The 23,599-nt window shown below is 38.3% G+C and overlaps 2 protein-coding genes across 3 annotated transcripts in view; one reads left to right on the top strand and one right to left on the bottom strand.

The window, feature by feature from the left end:
• Nucleotides 1-8,801, top strand: part of ehd1a (EH-domain containing 1a) — a 35,304-nt gene extending 26,503 nt beyond the window's left edge. The window contains 3 exon segments of the mRNA NM_212874.4: nt 3,594-3,758; nt 6,754-7,340; nt 7,369-8,801. Coding sequence (NP_998039.2) covers nt 3,594-3,758; nt 6,754-7,281 — 693 coding nt within the window. The 3' untranslated portion in view covers nt 7,282-7,340; nt 7,369-8,801.
• The window catches only part of map1lc3cl (microtubule-associated protein 1 light chain 3 gamma, like), a 32,708-nt gene continuing 12,893 nt past the window's right edge, over nt 3,785-23,599 (bottom strand). The window contains exons 4-5 of one of the 2 annotated variants that reach the window (XM_087282106.1): nt 22,819-22,974; nt 3,785-4,348 (exon numbers count right to left, since the gene is read on the bottom strand). In XM_087282106.1, coding sequence (XP_087138232.1) covers nt 4,288-4,348; nt 22,819-22,974 — 217 coding nt within the window. In that variant the 3' untranslated portion in view covers nt 3,785-4,287. Of the gene's footprint in view, nt 4,349-20,056; nt 22,975-23,599 lie in introns of those variants that run through there. The other variant, XM_087282107.1, reaches the window with a different exon arrangement.

Raw genomic sequence — 23,599 nt, 5'->3', positions numbered from 1 at the left:
TATACATCTCAACAATGTGAAAAACATGAATACAATTACAAACAGACATTTAAAATACAAATACAAATTCTCACTATAGAATTCCTCGGAGACAGTATCCTATAGGCTAAATAGATATAGCGCATCACACCTGCACAAAATCACATCACTCAAACACAAGGCCAGTAGACCAAGGGGCAAAAAACATTATGTACATATTTAGTATACAACAATTCATTCATTCATTTTATTGTCAGCTTAGTCCCTTTACCAATCCGGGGTCGCCACAACAGAATGAACCGCCAACTAATCCAGCAAGTCTCTACGCAGCGGATGCCCTTCCAGCCGCAACCCATCTCTGGGAAAAGTATACAACAGTATAAAATGCAAAAACACTTACAAAAAAGATTTTAAATCAAAATCTAAATTCAAACCTCTCGGGGATAAAGTGTTTAGTGTGTAAATGTAAAACGCTTCCCTCTGTAATAAAAGTCTGTCAACATCGCCTCCCCTTCTCGGCACCTTCACTTGTTCAATGCCAATATATCGCAAAGTCGCAAGGTTATGTTTCAATGCATTAAAATGAACGGCGATAGGATTTCGTTGATCGTTTAATCGTATATTACTTCTGTGTTCAGCAATTCGTGTTTTTAAACACCGTCTTGTTTTACCTATATAGGCTAAACCACAAGGACATTTAATCATATAGATCACATTTTTTGTGTTGCATGAAATCACACCTTTAATCTTTAATTGCTTACCTGAATGTGGATGACTAAAAAACTGACATTTGGTTGTAAAATTACACTGTGCGCATTGACCACATCTATAGTTACCTTCAGGGACTGAGAAAGGATTATCCGACTGATCGGAACCTTGATCTGCTCTCACTATCATTTGTCGCACATTAGGAGCTCGTTTAAAAACAATTCGTGGAGGATCTTTACAACAGTGTCTCATAACAGGGTCTGAATTTAATATATGCCAATGTCTTCGTACTATATTTGCAAACTCATTACTTAAAGCCGAATATTGAATAATACAAGAAATCCGTGTGTTAGTAGGTTTTAGTGTTTTTCGAACCAAGGCTTCTTTTTGATCCATATTTTCGAAACGGGCCGCAGCTTCCTTAATCCATTTTGTAGAATAACCTCTATCATAAAAACGTTGACATAATTCCTTACGTTGTTTTTCAAACGTTTCCGTATTGGTACAGATGCGTCGAATTCTTTTAAACTGACTAATTGGCAAGCTTTTCTTTAATTTAGTGGGATGGAAACTCAGACCATGTAAAAATGTATTTTTATCAGTAGGCTTTCTATATAAATCTGTCACCAATTTACTCCCATCTTTTATTATCAGCAAGTCTAAAAAACTCACTTGTGAGGGGTTGAACTCAATAGTAAATTTAAGATGTTCACTAGTGTGGTTTAAAAATTGCTGAAAAACAAGCAAATCATTTTCTGAGCCACACCAAATCATGAAAATATCATCAATATATCGCCGCCACAGAAGAATATTAGACAAATATGAATTAACCGTTGGATTAAACACATATTCATGTTCAAAAAAGCCCATATACAAATTCGCATAATTAGGAGCCATAGTGCTTCCCATTGCAGTACCTTTAATTTGTAGAAAATAGTCATCTTTGTACATGAAATAGTTTTTTGTAAGCACTAATTTAGTTCATTCTTTAAGACATTCGATAGTAGGTTTCTTATCACTTAAAAACTCGCGTAGAAAAAAAATCAATAGCTTGTATACCGCCATCATGTGGAATGTTGGTATATAACGATTCCACATCTAAGGTCACCAATAATGTTGGATTTTGTGGAAGTGAGACAGACTGTAATATTTTAATCATATCCTGTGAGTCCTGTACAAAAGAGGGAAGACTTTGAACACGAGGTTTTAAAAAAGAATCAACAAAGACTGAAATTTTCTCAATTAGAATTAATTAATCAGTCTAAATTGTTGACATAAAATATAAAATATTGTTGATATTAAATAGAAAAATGAGTAAATCAAATTAATTTATATAAATTGTTGACATAAAAAATTGTTGATACAAAATAAAAAATAGAAAATGAGTAAATCCGATGAATCAGTATAAATTGTTGACATAAATTGTAAAATATTGTTGATATTAAATAGAAAATTAAAATAATGAGTAAATCCGATGAATCAGTATAAATTCATACATTTATTTTCTTTTCGACTTTGTCCCTTTATTAATCTGGGGTCGCCACAATGGAATAAACCGCCAACTTTTCCAGCACATGTTGTACGCAGCGGATGCCCTTCCAGCTGCAACCCATCTCTGGGAAACATCCACACACACTCATTCACACTCATACACTACGGCCAATTTTGCCTACCCAATTCACCTGTACCGCATGTGTTTGAACTTGTGGGGGAAACCAGAGCACCCGGAGGAAACCCATGCGAATGCAGGGAGAACATGCAAACTCTTAACAGAAACGCCAACTGACCCAGCTGAGGCTCGGACCAGCGACCTTCTTGCTGTGAGGCGACAGCACTACCTACTGAGCCACTGCGTCACATCAGTATAAATTTTTACTGTATTTGTAAGAAACAGCACAAGCTTGTTTATTTCTACCACTTCTCCACTCCACATTAATCGTGTATTATTAATATTAGTTTCATCATTGATTAAAAAAAATAAATGTTGAAAATGAAGTTGAAATTTCAGCTTTAGTCGATAAAAAATGTTTTTTTTTACTGTAAAATAAATAAATAATAAAAATCCTCAAAATATTTAATTGTAAAATTTCACCCTATTTTTAAAAATATTTATAAAATAAAAATACTGTATATACAGTATATATAATGATCTTATTAATTTACATAATAAAGCATGTATTTGTATTATTAATGTTCAGTAAATTCAAGAAGGTCGCTGGTTCGAGCCTCGGCTGGGTCAGTTTGTATTTCTGTGTGGAGTTTGCCTGTTCTCCCTGTGTTCGCGTGCGTTTCTTCCGGGTGCTCTGATTTTCCCCACAGTCCAAAGACATGCTCTATAGGTGAATTGGCCTGGCTAAATTGTCCGTAGTGTATGTGTGTGAATGGGAGTGTATGGGTGTTTCCCTGTGATGGGTTGCTGGGAGGGCATCTGCTGCGTAAAACATGTTGGATAAGCTGATGGTTTATTCCGCTGTTGCAACCCCAGATTAATAAAGGGACTAAGCCGAAAAGAAAATAAATGTATGAATTTATACTGATTCATCGGATTTACTCATTTTCTATTTTCTATTTTATATCAAAATAAAATAAAACTTTATAATTAATTTATAATAATTTTTTATTATAAAAATTATTAATTTATATTTATACAATATAAATTTTGATTTATTTACTTAATTTTCCTCTGTTGCTTATGGATTCAGTGTTCAGTGTTTATGAAAGTGTCTTTTTCTTTCATGAACTTTATTCCCCGCTGAGGCTGTTTACAGGATTTGATCTCTCAGATAAAGTTTCACATCTTATTTTCATTATATGAAGTAACCCAATGCTTGTGAGAGGCTTCATTTTAACACGCTGTACTGCACAGATGTTATTTGTATATAATTTGAGCTCTTTCTTTTTTCCAGGTACATGCTTACATTATCAGTGCTCTGAAGAAAGAGATGCCGAGCGTGTTTGGCAAAGACTCAAAGAAGAAAGAGCTTATTAACAACTTGGGCGCTATATATGAAAAGATCCAGAAAGAGCACAACATTTCACCAGGAGACTTTCCAAACCTTAAGAAAATGCAGGTATGACGTATTTTCATTTTTTTTTTGACTATTAAAAGCACTGAGTAAATGTAAAGAGTCAATATGATGCTTAGTAATGTTTTTAATATCGATTAAGTGAAAAAAAATTATTAGATTTCAGTTTAACGCAGAATTAAAGTCCCTTTCATGGAATAAGGAAAGGAAACGTCCCTTCACTCGTTGGCCATATTTGCAACATATATGAACCTATATACTCTATTCAGATGTACTCTACTATAAAATCTCCTTCTGAATAATGTATAATAAACAAATAGAAGATTTGCCGTCAAGAATTACTTTGGAAATGACTTCAGAAGTCCTACATGATTGGACACAGCATTATTCAGAGGATGATATTGTGTAATCAGTACGTTATTGGTTCTTATCGTTGTTAAAAAGTTCAAATGACAGGATGACGTCTGTTCGTGTCCTCCAGAAACAGCTATATAGAAGGCTGGTGTCATGATCGTGGGTCTGACCCCCTTTAAACTTTGATCTCCTATCCTGATTGGTAGCGAATGTGATGACGTCACAGGGTGGAATTGAGATTGACGTCTTCACGGACGAATGGGATACTGGAATGGGCGATCCTGAGAATTGACAGAGAAAGAGAGAGAGAGAGAATTAAATTTTTGCCCTAAATACACCATGGCTAGAGGAATGTTTTTCCCCCAATTTGAAACATTGATCAGTTCATTTTTTAATTTAAATGACTCAGAAAACTTTACCATATACTCAGAGAGGACGAATTGACATTTAGACTAGCTGCAAAATATGTATACACCCTACACACCATAAGAAATGGTTAATATAAATTTGTGTATCTTATTTAAATAATTTAAACTTTTTACTATTATTATTATTATTATATTTATCAAATGTATTGTTTTTTGTGTGTGTGTGTGTCATTAAATCTTATCTGTATTACTATTAATTTTCAATGGTTTTAATATGTTTCATATTTGAAGTGCTTTGGCAATACTGTACTTAATGTCATGCCAATAAGGCAACTTGAACGAGAGAGAGAGAGAGAGAGAGAGAGAGAGAGAGAGAGAGAGAGAGAGAGAGAGAGAGAGAGAGAGAGAGAGAGAGAGAGAGAGAGAGAGAGAGAGAGAGAGAGAGAGAGAGAGAGAGAGAGAGAGAGAGAGAGAGAGAGAGAGAGAGAGAGAGAGAGAGAGAGAGAGAGAGAGAGAGAGAGCACACACAAGCAAAACAAACAGGCATTTACATATGACTGTAACAAGAACCTTTAATCGATCAAATTTGTCATGGTCAATTTTCTCAATTACTTTCCCTACTGTGTGTGGAGTCTTGTGACCCGGCTCTGTTACGGCTAATTTTTACTTATTATATTATTCTGATATTATACTTCTTGTAATATGTGAGCATGTTCACTGTACAAAACCTGTCAGTGAACTATGAGAGCAAAAACATATAATAAACAAATAAAATAATCGTTCATTAATTGTAATTAAAACGTAAATTAAAATGTTCAATTAATCGAGATTTAGATTTTAGGCCAAATCGCCCAGCCCTAATGTTGACTCAAAACCAATTAAGTTAACTTAATCGTTTTTACAAATTTAAGTGGATCAAACATAAAACAAGTTGTCCACCCAAAAATTAATGAATTTTGTTGTTTCAACTCATTTTAAATAAGTTGTTTGAACAAACAGCAAACGCCATTTCTTGGGCCCTATCATACACCCAGCGCAATAAGTCACAAGACGTGTATGGCAGGATTTGTTGCTATTTTCAGACCAGTGCAACAGTAATTTTGTCATTTCCCACCACATTGTTAAAATAGCAAATCCATTTGCGCCACTTTGTGGACTAATGTGTGTGCTGGTCTGAAAAGGAGGTTTGTTAGGAGCATTGTTGGCACGTGGCTATTTTGGGGAACTGAAATAGACTGCGGCATTGACCACCTAATATCTGGTGTAAAGTCAAGCACAGAGCGCATTAGTTATCGCATTAGTGCGGGTCCAGGTACGCTTACACATTGCTTAATACACACAGGATGTAAAGCAATACACAAATATCTGTACAAATAAAAACAATCAAAGGATTAAAATGTTACAAAATATATTATTTTCTACACAAATATAAAAACCAATTCCTATGTGCCTTCTTCATCTTGGGGGGCTTTTTCAGTTTATTCATGACAATTTGCATTTGTATAAGGTTATTGTTATTAGTCGTATTATTATTTATTATATGCATATTTATATTTGTTTTAATAAAAACAAGTTTAGATTTGTTCACCTGTCGGGTTTTAGAGACGTCTGCATCACCATATGGGGCATAAGAATAGGACGTGTGTTTGGATATAACTCGTTATTATTGTTTATGATTGTTTGCTGGAAATTAGAACTGATTTTAGTAATAGTTTTAAAACAAATCGTTGTGCTTAACAAACAAAATCAAATATGTAGGCTAATGGATTTCTTCAGCACAGTGTGTACAACACTGTTTCCTTATCTACGAAAGTAAAGGAGTAAAGAGTAAAAGTAAAGAGAGAGGCCGATTGGAGGAGGCTCGTTCTTTGTTCTCGCGCTGCAGATACTCTGTTTAATTGTTTTCTCTCTAGTGAAGTGTTCAGTTTTTCCACTTACAAAGTCACCATGTGAATGGCAAATGCACCATGGTGTGACAAAACTGACTCTTAAAGGTATTGGGAGACGAGACTTTGATTGGTGTAATGTATGCTCCAAACACACCCAGAACTCTTTAAGAGAATAAGCACAACCCTGTTAGACCATGCACTATTTTCCGTCCTTAAAAAGCAAAAGTGCATTTGGACATTCCCCTAATGCTTTTGCGCCATGTGCTTTAGATTATGTGCCCAGATTGTTAAAATAGAGCCCTTTGAGTGCAATGTGTAATTCGCGTTCTGGACTTAAATAAAGCTCACCTGTGGGTCTATACTGCTCAAATGGTTGAAATTGCATCTTGTGTTTTTCTTTAAAAATAAAAACACAATTTTTTCCCCCAGGAGTTGCTATCTGTTCAGGACTTCACCAAATTCCCTGCCATGAAGCCCAAACTTCTAGAGTCGGTGGAAGACATGCTAGGTAACGACATCGCTAAGCTAATGGCACTGGTGCGTAAAGAGGAGGCCACCATGCCCAGCCAATCAGTGAAGGGCGGTGCTTTTGAGGGAATCTCAAACGGCCCGTTCGGTCATGGGTACGGAGAAGGCGCCGGCGAAGGCATCGACGAGCTGGAGTGGATCGTGGGCCGTGACAAACCATCCTACGATGAAATTTTCTACACCCTCTCTCCGATCAACGGGAAGATCTCCGGAGCCACAGCTAAGAAGGAGATGACGAAGTCCAAGCTGCCGAACACAGTGCTGGGGAAAATCTGGACTCTGGCAGATGTGGATAAAGATGGATACCTGGATGACGAAGAGTTTGCTCTGGCCAATCACCTGATCAAGGTAAAGCTTGAGGGCTTCGAGCTCCCGGCTAAACTTCCCAATCATCTTGTGCCTCCGTCCAAACGGCAAGAGCACAATTGAGGATCTCAGTGGCTTTAGCTTCATTCCAAAAGTGCCCAAACCGCATCTGCTAGCTAGTTTTTTTTTTTTTTTTGAAGGAAAAGAAAATTTAAAAATGATACAACATGAATCATTAAAGTTTCCTTCTGTTTTAACCCAAGCGCCACCCCCAAGACTTAAACAACCCAAGACAGCTTAATACAGTGTTTCCCAACCATGTTCTAGAAGGCACACCAACATTACACATTTCCCACTCTTCCCTAATCAAACACACCTGAACTGAAGTTAATGGGTTAGATAAGGGAGACATCCAAAATATGTGCTGTTTGCGTGCCTTCAGTAACATGGTTGGGAAACACTGGCTCAATACAATAATTAGGGTCAAATATTATAAATGTAATGGAAAATAATAACAAATAGCAGAGGGAAGAAGAAGAAAAAAATATTAAAATCAAATTTGCAGGACTACATACTGGACTACAAACTACATTAAAGTCAAAACGTCATGAAGCGGATACAAAGAGATTATTTAACAGCTGCGCAATTCCTCCAGATTTTAAAAATATGATAAAATGGGTTCCCTCACTAGCTAGTTTTGACCATACTTTTGACCAATGGTCTCAAACTCAATTCCTGGAGGGCGGCAGCTCTGCTCAGTTTAGCTCCAACCACCTCCAACTCAAACCTGCTTAATATTCCATAGTAATCTTGAACACGTTGATTAGTTGGATCAGCTGTGTTTGATTAGGGCTGGAGCAAAACTGTGCAGAGCTGCAGCTCTCCAGAAATCAATTTGAGACCTTTGCTTTTGACTAACAGGTGAACAGGAGTGGGATTTTCTGTCTTAAACGAGTAGATTTGTAGGCAACGGAAATATTCTTTGGCTGCGAATGATTGAACTGAGACCATGAACTAACGTGCCAGTGAGAGACTTCTTTTCTTCCTTCTCTTGTTTAGTTTTAGAAATGGAGAAACCACTATACGAGCGCTGAATGAATTTGATTGATTGCAGAACTTACTTGTGGTACTGTTTATTAGGCATTGAGAGCGGGGAGAAATTGAGGATGTTGGGGGGGGGTGTTTAATTTACAAGTAAAGATAATGTGAAAATAAATATTCCATTTAGGTTTCAAACTCAATTCCTTGAGGGCCGCAGCTCTGCACAGTTTTGCACCAACTCTAATCAAACACAGCTGATCTTGTCGTGTTTAGTAGTCTAATTTGTTAGATCAGCTGTGTTTGATTAGGGTTGGAGGAAAACTGCAGAGCTGCGGCCCTCCAGGAATTGAGTTTGAGACCTATAAATGCTCTATGACTCCAAAAATGATTGCTTTTTTTGGGCAATACTTCCTTAACTTATTCTTTTCCTTGAGAACAATTGTATCTGTTGTGTATTTTCAATTTTGAAAATGTAATGTTGAATGTATTCTCTTGATTTAATTTCTTAAGGGTGTATCTGTACTTTCTTTTGGGAGCTTGTGATTTAAATCCTCATCTTGAATGCAGCGATTACATTCACCAATAAAAGAGTTTATTTGTAATCTGTGCTTCAAAGACTTTTATTTCTTTTTTTATTTTTGTAATTTCGCTATTATTCGAAACCTCTATTACTTTCCTATCATTGTAAAACAGTCATAACCAGATCCAGATGGAATCTGCAGACGTTTTTTGCTATTTCTGCAGAGAATCTTGGTAAAAATCTGCAGATTTCTGCGGAATTATTTTGGGAGTATCCAGCAGAGTATCATAATTAAAACCTTAATATATTAAATAAAAGTAATACATTTCTGAATAAAAATGGAATAAAATCAGATTTACACATTTACTCAAGTAAATAAACAGAATTAATAATGGGCTAAAAATCTGCGGAAATCTGCGGAAAATCTGTGGAAAATCTGCGGAATTCTGCACGCGCAGATTCCGTATGGGCCTAATCATAATTCAAACTATATTGTATCAGATTATATAAACGTCTTATTAAAGACTGTAATGAGTTAATTAAATTGTATAATTTCTGCATATACAGCAGGGAAATAAGTATTGAACACGTCACCTTTTTTTCTCAGAAAACATATTTCTAAAGGTGCCGTTTACTTGAAATTTTCACCAGATGTTGGTAACAACCAAAGAAATCTCTATATGCCTAGAAAACAAATCCAATTAGTTTACAAATTAAGTTACGTGTAATAAAACGACACAGGGAAAATGTATTGAACACATGAAGAAAGGGAGATGTAGAAAGGCACTGAAAGCCCAGACAGCAGCTGAAATCTTTCCGCAACCCTCTGCCCTGTATATTAACATCAGCTGCTTCAGGCTAACATCTATATTATCAGGATAATGAAGATGAAACCCGGGTGAACATTTCATCAAGACAATGATCCAAAGACAGCCGAGGAAACTGCGTTCAGAGAAATAAAATCAAGCTGTAGAATGGCCCAGCCAATCACCTGACTTAAATCCAATAGAAAATACAGAATAAAGATCAGATTTGATAGACTTGACCCACAGAACCATCAAGATTTTTACACTCTGTTGAAGTCTGTGAGAAACTCACACCTGAGCAATGCATGTGACTTCCTTCTCCATATTAGAGATGTATTTAAGCTGCCGTCATTAAAAAGCCTTTTGTATGAAGTTTTAAATAAGTTACATTTCAGTATTTCAACACTTGTGTTATTCCATTGTTATTACACACAACTCATTTTTCAGATTTTATGACATGGTGTGTTATCCTGCTGGAAGTAGCCATCAGTAGATGGGTACACTGGTCATAAAGGGATGGACATGGTCAGCAACAATACTCGGGTATGCTGTGACATTGACACAATGCTCAATTGGTGCTAATGGGCCCAAAGTGTGCCAAGAAAATATCCCCCACACCATTACACCACCACCACCAGCCTGAACTGTTGATACAAGGCAGAATCAATACATGCTTTCATGTTGTTGATGTCATCCGAATGTCACAGCAGAAATCAAGGCTCATCAGATCAGGCAACGTTTTTCGATCTTCTATTGTCCAATTTTGGCGAGCCTGTGTGAATTGTAGCCTCAGTTTCCTGTTCTTAGCTGACAGGAGTGGCACCGGTGTGGTTTTTTGCTGCTGTGGCCCATCTGCCTCAAGGTTAGACGTGCTGTGCGTTCAGAGATGCTCTTCTGCACACCTCAGTTGTAACGAGTGCTTATTTGAGTTACTGTTGCCTTTCTATAGGCTGGAATCAGTCTGGCCATTCTCCTCTGGCATCAACAAGGCATTTGTGCCCACAGAACTCCCGCTTACTGAATATTTTCTCTTTTTCAGACTGTTCTCTGTCACCATGGTTCTGCTTGAAAGTCCCAGTAGATCAGCAGTTTCTGAAATACTCAGACCAGCCCGTCTGGCACCAACAACCATGCCATGTTTAAAGTCACTTAAATCAGCTTCCTTCTCCATTCTGATGCTCGGTTTGAACTGCAGCAGATTGTATTGGCCATGTCTACATGCCTAAATGCATTGAGTTGCTGCCATGTAATTGGCTGATTAGAAATTTTCAGTAACGAGCAGTTGGACAGGTGTACCTAATAAAGTGGACAGTCAGTGTAAATATAAATTATACAAATGATATGCAAATTTAAATATCTACGTGACAGAATTTTATGGCATATTTTTGTTTCTATGTATGTGTGGATCACATGTGCATAATAAACATTTAATACACACACATATGGCGGAACAAACTTTTATTGTGGATGCGATTAAGCACTAATAAACAAATCTGATTTGCATTTTGAGTGTTTTTTTGTTCCTCTATTAAACTTGTGCAGTTTTTAGAACAAATTTTCCAAGACAGTAAAGTCTTTGGATGCCAAACGCCAGCACTGATGGATTTGAACGTTGTGCACATATAAATCTGTCATCTGAGTTGATGAGTGCTGACAGAAGACGGTCAATCTGAGTGGAATCCCTGAAGATGTGCTGGAATGGCAGTAATGCAGCGACAGCTTCATATATTTCTCTCTTATCAAGATGTTGTTGAGGCATGTCGAGTTGCTTCATGCAGAGTCTTGTGTTTTCTTTGGAAGACTTAATTATTATTGATTTTTTTTCCCCCTGTTATGCAGCTGAATATTACTAGTTTGATGTAATGTGAACCATCTTCCAACACAATAGTACAAATAATTAATAACAACAGTAGTACATGTATATTTTTTTAATGATCTCTCATCTGATTAGTGTTCAAATGTTTAATTTGTAATATTACTATTCAAGAATTATTTTAGATTCCGTCTCTCTAGATGACACGAATGCATGTTAGTTGGCATTGAGTTACTCTCTGTATTGTTTTGTATTATTTCTTTCATTCGACATGCATTAAAAATAATCAAAATAAATATTTCTTAACTCTTCTGAAGTTTAAACATTTGTTTTGGTCTTAAAGGCGACCTATTATGCCCCTTTTACAAGATGTAATAAGTCTCCGATGTCCCTAGAGTGTGAAGTTTCAGCTCAAAATCCCTCACAGATAATGTTTTATAACTCTTTGAAACTGCCCTTTTAAGACTTCTATCCTAATTGTGCCGTTTTGGTGGCTGTCGTGCTAAATGCAAATAAGATTGTGCTTTTTTTAAAGAGGGTGGAGCTACAAATGTGTATGTGTCAGCATGATAATAATAATAAGCATGGTGGCAGATTCAAAAACAAGACTAACGTTCTATGCTGATGAGTGAGAGATGGTCAAGTTGGGTAATTGATTGTGTCTTGATGATTTTCTGATGAATGTATTACTCTCATTTATATGCTTATTTGAGTGATTTCAGTAATATTATTATTATTATTATTATCTATTGTATTATCTATTGTATTATTACCCATACCTGTGGCATTATTATTAGGTATGTGTGCTTTGGTAAATAAAAAAGTCAATCTGGTCAAATGCAGTCAGAGATGAGAAGAGCAGAGCAGCATTAATGTCACAATGAGGGTAGATTTATGGAAGCAAGGCCATAAGGACACCTGCGTTCTGTTCTGTAACTCATGGTAAGGCACACCTGCACGTGCGCCCACACTCATTTGTACTGACATCTAAAAAAATATGAGTACTTATGAACTTCAGCTGAACTTATAGTTGACAGCTCAGTGGACAGTGAACAAGATATATTGTTGAGCATTGTTTTTTGGTTGAGTCATCGCTTTTGAAACAGGAAGGATAGACCTTAACTGGACATGGGTAAGACCCCTGAAAGACCCTGAGATTCTATTGGTGGCGGGCACCTGAGAGATTTAAGATCCCATTAGCGGAGAAGCTGATGGAGGTGTGTAATGTGTCAATTTGGTTGGAGTATTAAGACACAGAAATGTATTTAAACTTTGTGCAAGCCTATGTTCAGCAGACACTCGAACGACCTGTCTCTGTTGTTACTGATGCTGTAACAATAAACTGCTTTGCCAAAAGACTTTGGAGATCTCAGACTTTGTCATGTTTTGCAAAGTTTGACTTGGTGACTTAAAATATTTTGCAGACCAGAATCTTTTTTCCACAACAGTCACTAATGGGCGGGACTTACCCCCTCTGATGACACGTACAAAGGGAGAACGTCAATCAGTGTTTCTGCAGACTGTTTTTATGAAGCATGATTATAAAACACAATAAACACAATTTTACCATTAGAAGCTGGTTATATTTACACACTGGTGCCACACGACTGTGTCTAAAATAGTGATGGGCCGTTATCGACGTTAACGTGAGACTTTTATCAGGCATTTTTAAAAAAATATCGCCGTTAATCTATTCTCAAAGTTAGGTTGGGAGCTGAATCAATTCTACGCAAGCTATGGTGACTTTCATCTTGATATTTTAGCACGGATGTATACCTGACCGAATTGCACTGTTGGTGGCCAGAACGAGTCTTTGAACCTGTGCATATTCCTGCTGTGAAATTACCACATCAAACGTGACATGCTAACATGGATGCAGTTCACTAGAGTGAATCTGATTATGGTAGCTCCACATCTAACTATCAGGCGCCTGCAGGGTTTAATAGACTCAAATGGGGAGTAAGGACTGGTGAGTGTGTTATGGAATTTAATAACGCACACCAAAGGGAAAAAAAAAACTCTGTGGGGAAGTTTGTGTGTGTTTGCCTTTACTGAGAGCCACGTTTGTGGATCCTTTGGGAAAATATGGTGAAAAGTCCTATATGACGGTAATAGTTTGATCGCAGTGTTTACTTCAATAATGCCACTAATATCTGCATACTCCACATGTCTTAATTCCATTTCTGTTTAGTTCAGTTATGACTTTAGTCGGATTAAAGTGATCAAAATCTTGCTGTTGGAGCTTATGTAAGCCTATAAAATTCATGTTTAACTAAATAAAAGGTTGTAAACACAAGTACATCTTATTCAACATAATTAATTTTCATTATCATAGTAGAACAGTTTCTCAAGCAGTTTGTGATGCACTTTGGAAACAGGAGATGAGCCCTGGTCTAATGCGCCACCTGGCTTGAGAAACCCGTTCTTAAAGACTTACTTTTGATCATTATTTGGGTAGCACATATATTCTGAATTCCTTCGGCAGAATTCAAATGAGCTATTTTAGTCTAGATTAATTCCGAGATTACAGTATGATTAATCTAGATTAAAAAATGTATCTATGCCCACCTATAGTTTAAACCAAATACTAAAGTGATTGTTGCATAATAGGCTGCCTTTAAATCAAGTCACATTTTTGCATTCACTAAATGTCCAACAAAGGTTCTAAATGACATCTTTTAAAAAATGTTCAATATAATATTAGCATATAAGTAGGACACTGAAGACTTTGCTTCGCATTCAAAGAAATAATACAGTATTAAAGTTTTGGTATAACTTTATTTTGATGGTCCCTTTAAAGGGTCATGACACCCCCACTTTCGGTTCAGGTCTACCTCAGAATTTTTTCAAAAGATGCATCATAATGAGCGTGGAGCTCTGCGAGCAGAGGCAGGAGTGGGCGTGGCCGGCAGGGGAGAGGGAGGGGAGCAACGACTGTTGTCAGTCAGTTAGCTCAAGAAATGAGACAAACCATGAGAAGATGCATGATTTCATAGTTTATAAAGTTAAAATGCAAAGAAATAAACAGTCATTTAATGCCCTGCTACATTTGTTATTCGTAATTTCTTACATCCAACCACAATTTATACAATTGTAAAGATAATCGTGTTCATATTTATAAATTTCAAACACTATAAATGAGGACTTCTCCCTCAATCCCCGGGTCTGAATGCAGACTCAATGCAGCAGGTCTCCTGCCCTGTCTATTTTAACCATTAGCTCTGTTTGTAATCTAGAGGATTTAGGAACACAGCAGCACGGCGATATGTCTAAATGTGAACGAACTCCTGATAAAAGACAAAGTTCGCCATTCTCTAATTCTCTTACTGCTTTCCTGACAAAAATGCTTGCTGCACACAAACAGCTTTGCTGTATCGGCCCTGACAGGATCGCGGGGAAAAACAAGCAACAAACCCCGTGGATCATGAAAACAAACACACACAACCCTTCATAAACAACTAAATACTGTGTGTCGTGGGTCTGTGGACGCGGTCTAACCCAGTCATCAACGTGTCTCACAGTAGAGGTCTGCATTCCCGCGGCTGTCCCGCGGGCGCCATGGGACCCGACCAGATTTCTACGGCGCGGGTATAAATTTCCGAATAAATCACGGGAGCGGTCGGTAACGGGTTCAATTTGGGACGAGAGCGGGCTGTCTAGCAATATCGCTCCCGACTCCCGAGTGAGCACGCGTATGTATGTGTGTAAATGAAATAGCGCAATGCTGTGTTTAGCTTGTTTGTTGCAGTGTGTGTGTGTATGCGCACGCGCGAATGAGAGATATATATGTGTGTGTGTGTGTGTGTGTGTGTGTGTGTGTGTGTGTGTGTGTGTGTGTGTGTGTGTGTGTGTGTGTGTGTGTGTGTGTGGGTGTGTGGGTGTGTGGGTGTGTGGGTGCGATAGAGCTTTGCCTGTGTTTGTGCTTGGTGCTTATGAGTGTGTGTTAGAGGGCGCGCGAATGAGAGAGAAAGCTTTGTCTGTGTGTGTGTGCTTGGTGCTGTGCGTGTGTGTGTTTATACAGACAGCTTGTTATAGGCTGTCTGGACTGTATAACTGGGTGATTTTCGGTTTTGTTCTCCCCCTGCTCTTTAGCGGGATTGGGCGCGGCGGATAGAAAACGGGGCGGGTCGGGCAGCAGGACATCAAGTGCTTAATATAAGCGGGAGCGGTCGGGTTCCAGCTAAAACCTGGCGAGTGCGGGCGGGAGCGGGATTCAAAATTTAATCCCGCGCAGATCTCTACCTCACAGCTTGACACTGGCAGGTCTGTCTTGCTTTCGGAAAGCACGCGCAGTCATGAATAATTAAGAAGCCGGCTCTTCTCTAAGGATAAGAAAACTCCCCCTGCAAAAAAATCCAGCTTAAACCAGCCTAGGCTGGTTGGCTGGTTGACCAGGCTGGTTTTAGAGGGGTTTTGGCCATTTCCAGGCTGGTTTCCAGCCATTTCCAGCCTGGTCTTAGCTGGTCAGGCTGGAAAATGACCAGCTAAATCCAGCTAAAACCAGCTTGACCAGCCTGGTTTAAGCTGGACATAGCTGGCTTTGGCTGGGCTCCCAGCCTGGCTAAGCTGGTCAAGCTGGTTTTAGCTGGTCATCTCCCAGCCTGACCAGCTAAGACCAGGCTGGAAATGGTTGGAAACCAGCCTGGAAATGGCCAAAACCCCTCTAAAACCAGCCTGGTCGACCAGCTAAAACCAGCCAACCAGCCTAGGCTGGTTTAAGCTGTTTTTTTCAGCAGGGCCGCTATGAATAATAATAAGAAACTGACGCATCATCACTCCACTTGCAGTTTTGCGCTACGTCACTGATTCTGATTCGCCCCCAAAATAATTTTAAACCTGGAAGCTAAAATTAGCTGACAAAAGCTCAAAATTATCCAGTTTTTCCCACAATTAAAGTTGACGGGTGCTAACACTGTCTTAACTGATGCTCAACACACACAAATCTGTTAAAATCTCAAAAAAGTACTCCAGGGTTTTGTGAACCTTTAACACATTTTATGAGTTTGAGTTACATTGCATCTACATGCCAACTGATTCTTTATTAGTTTATAAGTAGACTCTTAGGTGGAGGTTAGGGTTAGTGTAAGTTGTTCTTATAGTCAGTTAAATGTCTGTTGAAGGAGCAGTATCAGCAGATATTAAGCAGACAGTCTACTAATACTCAAATGAAAATTAATTGGCATGTAGTTGCAATGCAATTTTTAGTCAACAAAACGAGAAAAGGTGACCATCAAAATAAAGTCATACCAAAGTTTTTATTACATTTTTAAACACAGTCAGCTTTCAAAAACATTAAAGGTGCGTTCGATGATGTCGCTTTTTAATTAACTACCATCTTCTGGCAGTGACATGCAGTTCATTATCACCTTAGCATCATATCAGCACACATGAAGACCTCAGTCTGAACTTTTGCATTGCAGTTTCTCAGTTAATGCATTTTGCTTTCACAACACACTTTACAAGAAGGTGCAAAAGTTCCCAGTAAAGTCCTAAATGACTGAGAGAATGCAGAAATCACCACCCACAACTTGCCCTATTAGCTGCACTTCCCTGCTTTGCTTTGCTTTTTGTTTGTTTGTTTGACTTTGTTAATCCCAAAGGGAAATTCACATGTCACAGCAGAGCTTTCCATACTAAAAATAGATCAAATAAGTTACATATATATAAAACAATAATAATAAAATTACATTCATACTGCACACCTTAGTTTCAAAAACAACAAGTAAACACTTTACATTTACATTTAGTCATTTAGCAGACGCTTTTATCCAAAGCGACTTACAAATGAGGACAAGGAAGCAATTTACACAACTAAGAGCAACAATGAATAAGTGCTATAGGGAAGTTTCAGGTCTGTAAACTCTAAGAAGGAAAGTATTAGTAGTATTAGTATTTTTTTTTTGGGTACAGTTAATGTGATATTCTGAGAGGCAATTGCAGATTAGGAAGTGAAGTGGAGACTAAATAGTTGAGTTTTTAGTCGTTTCTTGAAAATAGCGAGTGACTCTGCTGTTCTGATGCAGTTAGGGAGTTCATTCCACCAACTGGGATGTCCACTTGTCCATATCTAATAACTATTACAATTCAGCACAACAGCACAATTTTCCAACATAAAATATGAGGACAATGTTGCATTTTGAGGGACAATAACAAGCAATTCACAGCCTTTTTAAAAATTTACGATAGTAAATATTGGGGTGCATTGTTTTTAAATAATTCAATGGACTATGGTGCATTATTCTGCTACTACTATACACTCACCGGCCACTTTTTTTGGTACAACTGTTCAACTGCTTGTTAACCCAAATTTCTAATCAGCCAATCACATGGCAGCAACTCAATACATTTAGTCATGTAGACATGGTCAAGACGATCTGCTGCAGTTCAAACTGAGCATCAGAATGGAGAAGAAAGGTGATTTAAGTGGCTTTGAACCTGGCATGGTTGTTGGTGCCAGACGAGCTGGTCTGAGTATTTTAAAAACTGTTGATCTACTGGGATTTACATGCAAAACCATCTTTAGGGTTTACAGAGAATGGTCTGAAAAGAATATAATATCCAGTGAGCGGCAGTTCTGTGGGCACAAATGTCTTGTTGATGCCAGAGGAGAATGGCCAGACTGGTTCTAGCTGATAGGACAACAGTAACTCAAATAACCACTCAGTAAAGCACAAATCATCTCAGACTGATTTCTTGTACATGACAGGGAGTTCACTGTACTCAAATGGCCTCCACAGTCACCAGATCTCAATCCAATAGAGCACCTTTGGGATGTGGTGAAATGGAAGATTTGCTTCATAGATGTGCAGCCGACAAATCTGCGGCCACTGCGTGATGTTATCATGTCAATATGGACCAATATCTCTGAGGAATTTTCCAGTACCTTGTTGAATCTATGCCACGAAGGATTAAGGCAGTTCTGAAGGCAAAAGAGGGTCCAACCAGGTACTAGTAAGGTGTACCTAATAAAGTGGCCGGTGAGTGTGGTTATCAAGCCTAAAGACATTGTTTAGATGCTGTTTCAAGACAATTGACAGGATTTTGTTCTCAAACTACTCCTGTAGTAATAATTATATTATGCATAATTCTTCTGTTTGTTTGGATGTGATTTTTAGCTATTGTAGACTGAAACTTTTAAGGTAAGTGGTTGCAATATTGGCTGAATTGAAACTAACAAATTTAGTAATGTTCTACTTAATTTTTTTGTTTAAACTCAAACAAAAACAATTTGCAATGAACCATTTTTTTCAGTGTAGGTTATATAAATGAAATTATTCAACATATGGATATGAAACTCAGTCAGAACTTGCCGGAACTACTTTAGCTGTTTGTTTATATGAAAATAACTGCAGATCTAAGAATGTCAGCCTGATCTCACGAGGAAACGTAAGTATTTTACGTTTCGTCAGTTTAGCGGCAACTTCGTACGAGATAATGTACAATTTTAAAAAGGAGGCGTGGCACCCAACCCCACCCCTAACCCCAACCGTCATTGGGTGATGAGCAAATCAGACTAAATTGTACGAATTAAATCGTACGAATTCCTACGAATTAGCCACTTAATCAAAAAGTTACCATTTGCCATGAGATTGCGCTAAGAATGTTCAGCCAATCAGAATCAAGCATTCAACATACATAGAGCTGCATAAAACAGAAAAAAATTACGCCATTATTGACGAGTATTACGATAACGCTATTTGTTATGATATTTGATTTTTATTAGCTATGTTTATGAATTATGTATTTAATTATATTAAAATAAACAAGTCAAATACAATTTTAATTAACTCTAATTCAAAAACAGTGTAAAGGTGCAAATGTTTAGTTTTTACAACACTATGTATGATTAAAAACCTCAGCAGATATTCTGACTCTGATTGGCTGTCGTCATTTTCCTCTTTTTGTATTGACTTCCACCATTAATGTTATTTTTCAGCTCTGGGTTCACCTTTGGGCTGCTTCAGCCAATAGGAGAACAGCAACTAAAGAAGGCCCCATCAAATTGGCCAAATTTAGATAATGCATAAAATAACTGTAATTTATCATGCAAGTCTGCGATATTTAGATTGCATGTACTATCATGATGCAGCACGATAGCTCAGTGGTAAGCACTGTCGCCTCACAGCTAGAAGGTCGATGGTTTGAGTCCCTGCTAGGTCAGTTAGCCTTTTTGTGTGGAGTTTGCATGTTCTCCCCATTTTCGCATGGGTTTCCTCTAGGAGCTCCGGTTTCTCCCACAGTCCAAACACATGCGCTGTAGGTGAATTGAATAAACTATATAGGCTGTAGTGTATGAGTGCGTGTGAAAGGGCATCCGCTGCGTAAAACATATGCTGGAATAGTTGGCGGTTCATTCCACTGTGGCGAGCACTGAACTAGAGACAAAACCGAAGGTAAATGAATGAATATTATCACAATAACAGTAATTGTGTGATATATTGTACCATGTGTAACTCATAGTATTAAATAATATGTGATCATTCAAAGCAGAGCAGATGAGCGCCTCATCATGTGACTCATACTGACACAGTAACCTAAACCCCTCTAGAGATTAATAACAGCCATGTGTAAAAGAGTGATGCATCTCTAGAAGAGGTGCGAGACTAAAAAGCAATGCGATTTCTAGCAAGCTCTCCCTGTGTGCGTGTTTATTTAAATGGACACTCAGTACTCGTCAGTAACCAAACCACTCACTCGCCATAAAATCACACATTCAAATAAGAATGAATTGATTTATTGAGGATAAACCACAGTTGATGTTGAGTACATAATGACTTTGTGCTGTTTGTGTGTGCTGTCATTCCAGAGTAGGTGCTCAAATAGCCTTTTCTGTTTGTTGCTCTCCTCTGTGTTTGTTTTAGGATCACAGATGCACATTCACAGAGAGAAAACCTCCCGGCTGCTTTTTTGTGTCCCGAAGTTGAATGTGGTTTTCAGTCATGTGACTTAAATAGATCTGGAGGGTAAACAGGATGCAGTTCTGTGAAGTTTCTGTTTTGTTTTAAGCCGCAAATGTTTAGATCTGATCTTAAATGTGGTTGTTTAAATATATAGTAAAAAAAATGCTTGGTTGTTTTAACCCAACATTGGGTCAAATGTGGATGGTTATTTTTTTTCTAATTCAGTTTAGAATCACTTTTTTAACTGTTGAGTTTGTCCATTCTAAACAAAACAATTGTGTTAAAAACCCAGCATCATATACACTCATCGGCCACTTTATTAGGTACACCTTACTAGCACAGGGCTGGACCCCCTTTTGCCTTCAGAACTGCCTAAATCCTTCATGACATAGATTCAACAAGGTACTGGAAATATTCCTCAGAGATTTCAGTCTATATTGACATGACAGCATCACGCAGTTGCAGTCGGCTATGATGTGATGTGAATCTCCCGTTTCACCACATCCCCAAGGTGCTCTATCGTATTGAGATCTGGTGACTGTGGAGGCCATACGAGTACAGTGAACTCACTGTCATGTTCAAGAAACCAGTCTGAGATGATTCGCGCTTTATGACATGGTGCGTTATCTTACTGCAAGTAGCCATTAGAAGATGGGTACACTGTGGTCATAAAGGGATGGACATGGTCAGCAACAATACTCAGGTAGGTTGTGGCATTGATACGATGCTCAATTAAATTGGCTTGATACATCGTTTGTAACGAGTAGTTATTTAAGTTACTGTTGCCTTTCTTTCAGCTGGAACCAATCTGGCTATTTTCCTCTGCCATCAACATGGCATTTGCGCTCACAGAACTGCCGCTTGCTGGATATTTTCTCTTTTTCAGTACATTCTCTGTAAACCCTAGAGATGATTATGCGTGAAAATCGCAGTAGATCAGCAGTTTCTTTACCCATTTACAGTAACGAGCAGTTGGACTGGTGTACCTAATAAAGTGGCCTGTAAGTGTACCTAGCTCAACAGTACGGTACAAAAGGGTGGAGCCAGACTCAATGCTGAATGCCATTGGTTTACAGTCGTAGACAGAAGAACAACACAAAAAACAACGTTTTCTAAAGACAGCCAAAACAGCACACTGTAATAAAACAATGACACAACTTTCTGTCGTACACCACGCATACCAAGTACGCAAGCCTGATCAGGTTGACCCATACCTAATCACACTGTTTTAAACAGCTCAGTTGAAATAAGAGATAAATGAACCGAAAACAGGATAGGAAGTCATAAGATGCAACATAAAATAACTGAATATGTCTGAACCTGAAAATGTCTGTAATGTTGCTCAATACAGGGGTCAGAAACTGACCTCCTATCAGCAGATCTTCATTAGTGTGTTTGACAGAGGAATTGCTGGTGTTCTAACTCTATGCATGCTTTTCACAACATCTCGACTGATCAAAGTTGAATCGTGTGTACAACAAAACAAACACGCTGAGCATTGTTTTCTTCATTAAGTTCTGTTGCAAAATATACAACATACAAGCTTTTCTTTGTGTGGTATCATTAAGTTTGGTCTAACAATTTACAGTGGGAATGATAAAGGGGGCAGCACAGCGGCTCAGTGGTTAGCACTGTTGCCTCACGGCAAGAAGGTTGCTAGTTCGAGTCCCTGTTGGACCAGTTGAGGTTTCTGTGTGGAATTTGCATGTTCTCCCCGTATTGGCATGGGTTTCCTCCGGGTGCTCCGGTTTCCCCTACAGTCCAAATACATGCGCTACAGGCGAATTGGGTAACCTAAATTGCCTGAAGTGTATGAGTGCGTATGAATGAGTGTGTATGGATGTGTCCTAGTACTTGGTTGTGGCTGGAAGGGCTTCCGCTGTGTAAAACGAATAGTTGCTGGTTCATTCCGTTGTTGCAACCTCTGAAATAGAGACTAAGCCGAAGGAAAATGAATGAATGTAAAGGGAGAGTTCACCCAAAATCAAAATTAAGTCATAATAGTTGTCTTCCATTTGTTCCAAACTCAAAGGAAGATATACTGGAGAGTGTTGGGGGAAAAAACAACCATTGACTTCTGTTGTATTGTTTTTGTTAATACTATGAATGTCAATGGGTGCAAAAATTCTTCACAATAGTTTTGTGTACAATAAAAGAAAAAAATATATATATATTAAAAAATCAGAAATCAGATTAAGAAATCGAAATTTTTGGGACTAAATAGGTCATTTCTTATTTGAAGTGTGTGAACACACCTCTAATATCGCCGCCGTACTACTAAATACAAGCCTAGTAGGACTATAAGGCAGCCAATGGAGGAAGTCCTCATTTTGCCCTCCTCCAGGTGGGCGTTTCTGTAAAGAAGTGACGTCTTGTGAAAACTGAATCAGGAGCCGTATGAACAGCTTTACTGCCAGTTCATACCGCACTCCTCAACCTCTCTCAAATCTACTGATTTTCCCTCGACATTAACCTCAGCTGTTGAGAAATGAGGTCAGAAGAGAACCTGTTTTCATCTTCATTTAGCAGCAATAGTGAGTTATGATCTCGAAGAGGCGTCAGTCTGTGTGCTCAATTCACCCGAACATGTCCTGGGACGCGTAGGTCATGTAGAGGAATCCGTCGGGGTCTCTGAATTGCGAATAAACTTCTCCCATGCTGGCGGACAAACACGACATGTTCTTTCCTGAGACAAGCAGGTAGAGAGCTTGAGATGCTTCGAGCGCGATCTTACTTCTGAAAGAGAAACAGGGGAAACTGGTGAAAATAACATTTGGAAAGTGGCTGAAAGTTCACTCAAACGTCCACTGAGCTCTGAAATGTGTGATTCGATGTTTACGTATTCAACAAGCATTGAATCATTAGCTATGTTTCAATACAAAGATGCTAATTGGATTTATGTACAAAACTAAATATAAAATATTTGTGAATAAAGCACCGTTTCCATCAAGTGAGAACAAAATTTGTCGTCTTTCGGATGAGACGGTAAACCAAGGTCCTGACTCTCTTTGGTAATTAAAAATCCCATAGCACTTCTCGTAAAGAGCAGGGGTGTAACCCTGGTGTCCTGGCCAAAGTCCCTCTATCGGCCCATACAATCATGGCCTCCCAATCATCCCCTTCCACCAAATTGGCTCTATCACTGTCTCTCTACTCCACCAATAGCTGATGTGTAGTGAGCGCACTGGCGCCATTATCCTGTGGCTGGCGTCGCATCATCCAAGTGGATGCTGCACACTGGTGGTGGTGTGGAGAGTCCCCCGCTTTGGGTGTATAGCCATACATGGTAAATGCGCTATATAAATACACACTACACTATATTACATTACATTACTTTCTTTTTTTTATAATTTTTTTGGGG

Source organism: Danio rerio, chromosome 14 (assembly GCF_052040795.2).
Source record: "Danio rerio strain M-AB ecotype USA chromosome 14, GRCz13ab, whole genome shotgun sequence".
Lineage (NCBI taxonomy): Eukaryota > Metazoa > Chordata > Actinopteri > Cypriniformes > Danionidae > Danio > Danio rerio.
The sequence above is the reverse complement of the archived record's forward strand: the minus strand, read 5'-3'. Positions and strand labels throughout refer to the sequence as shown.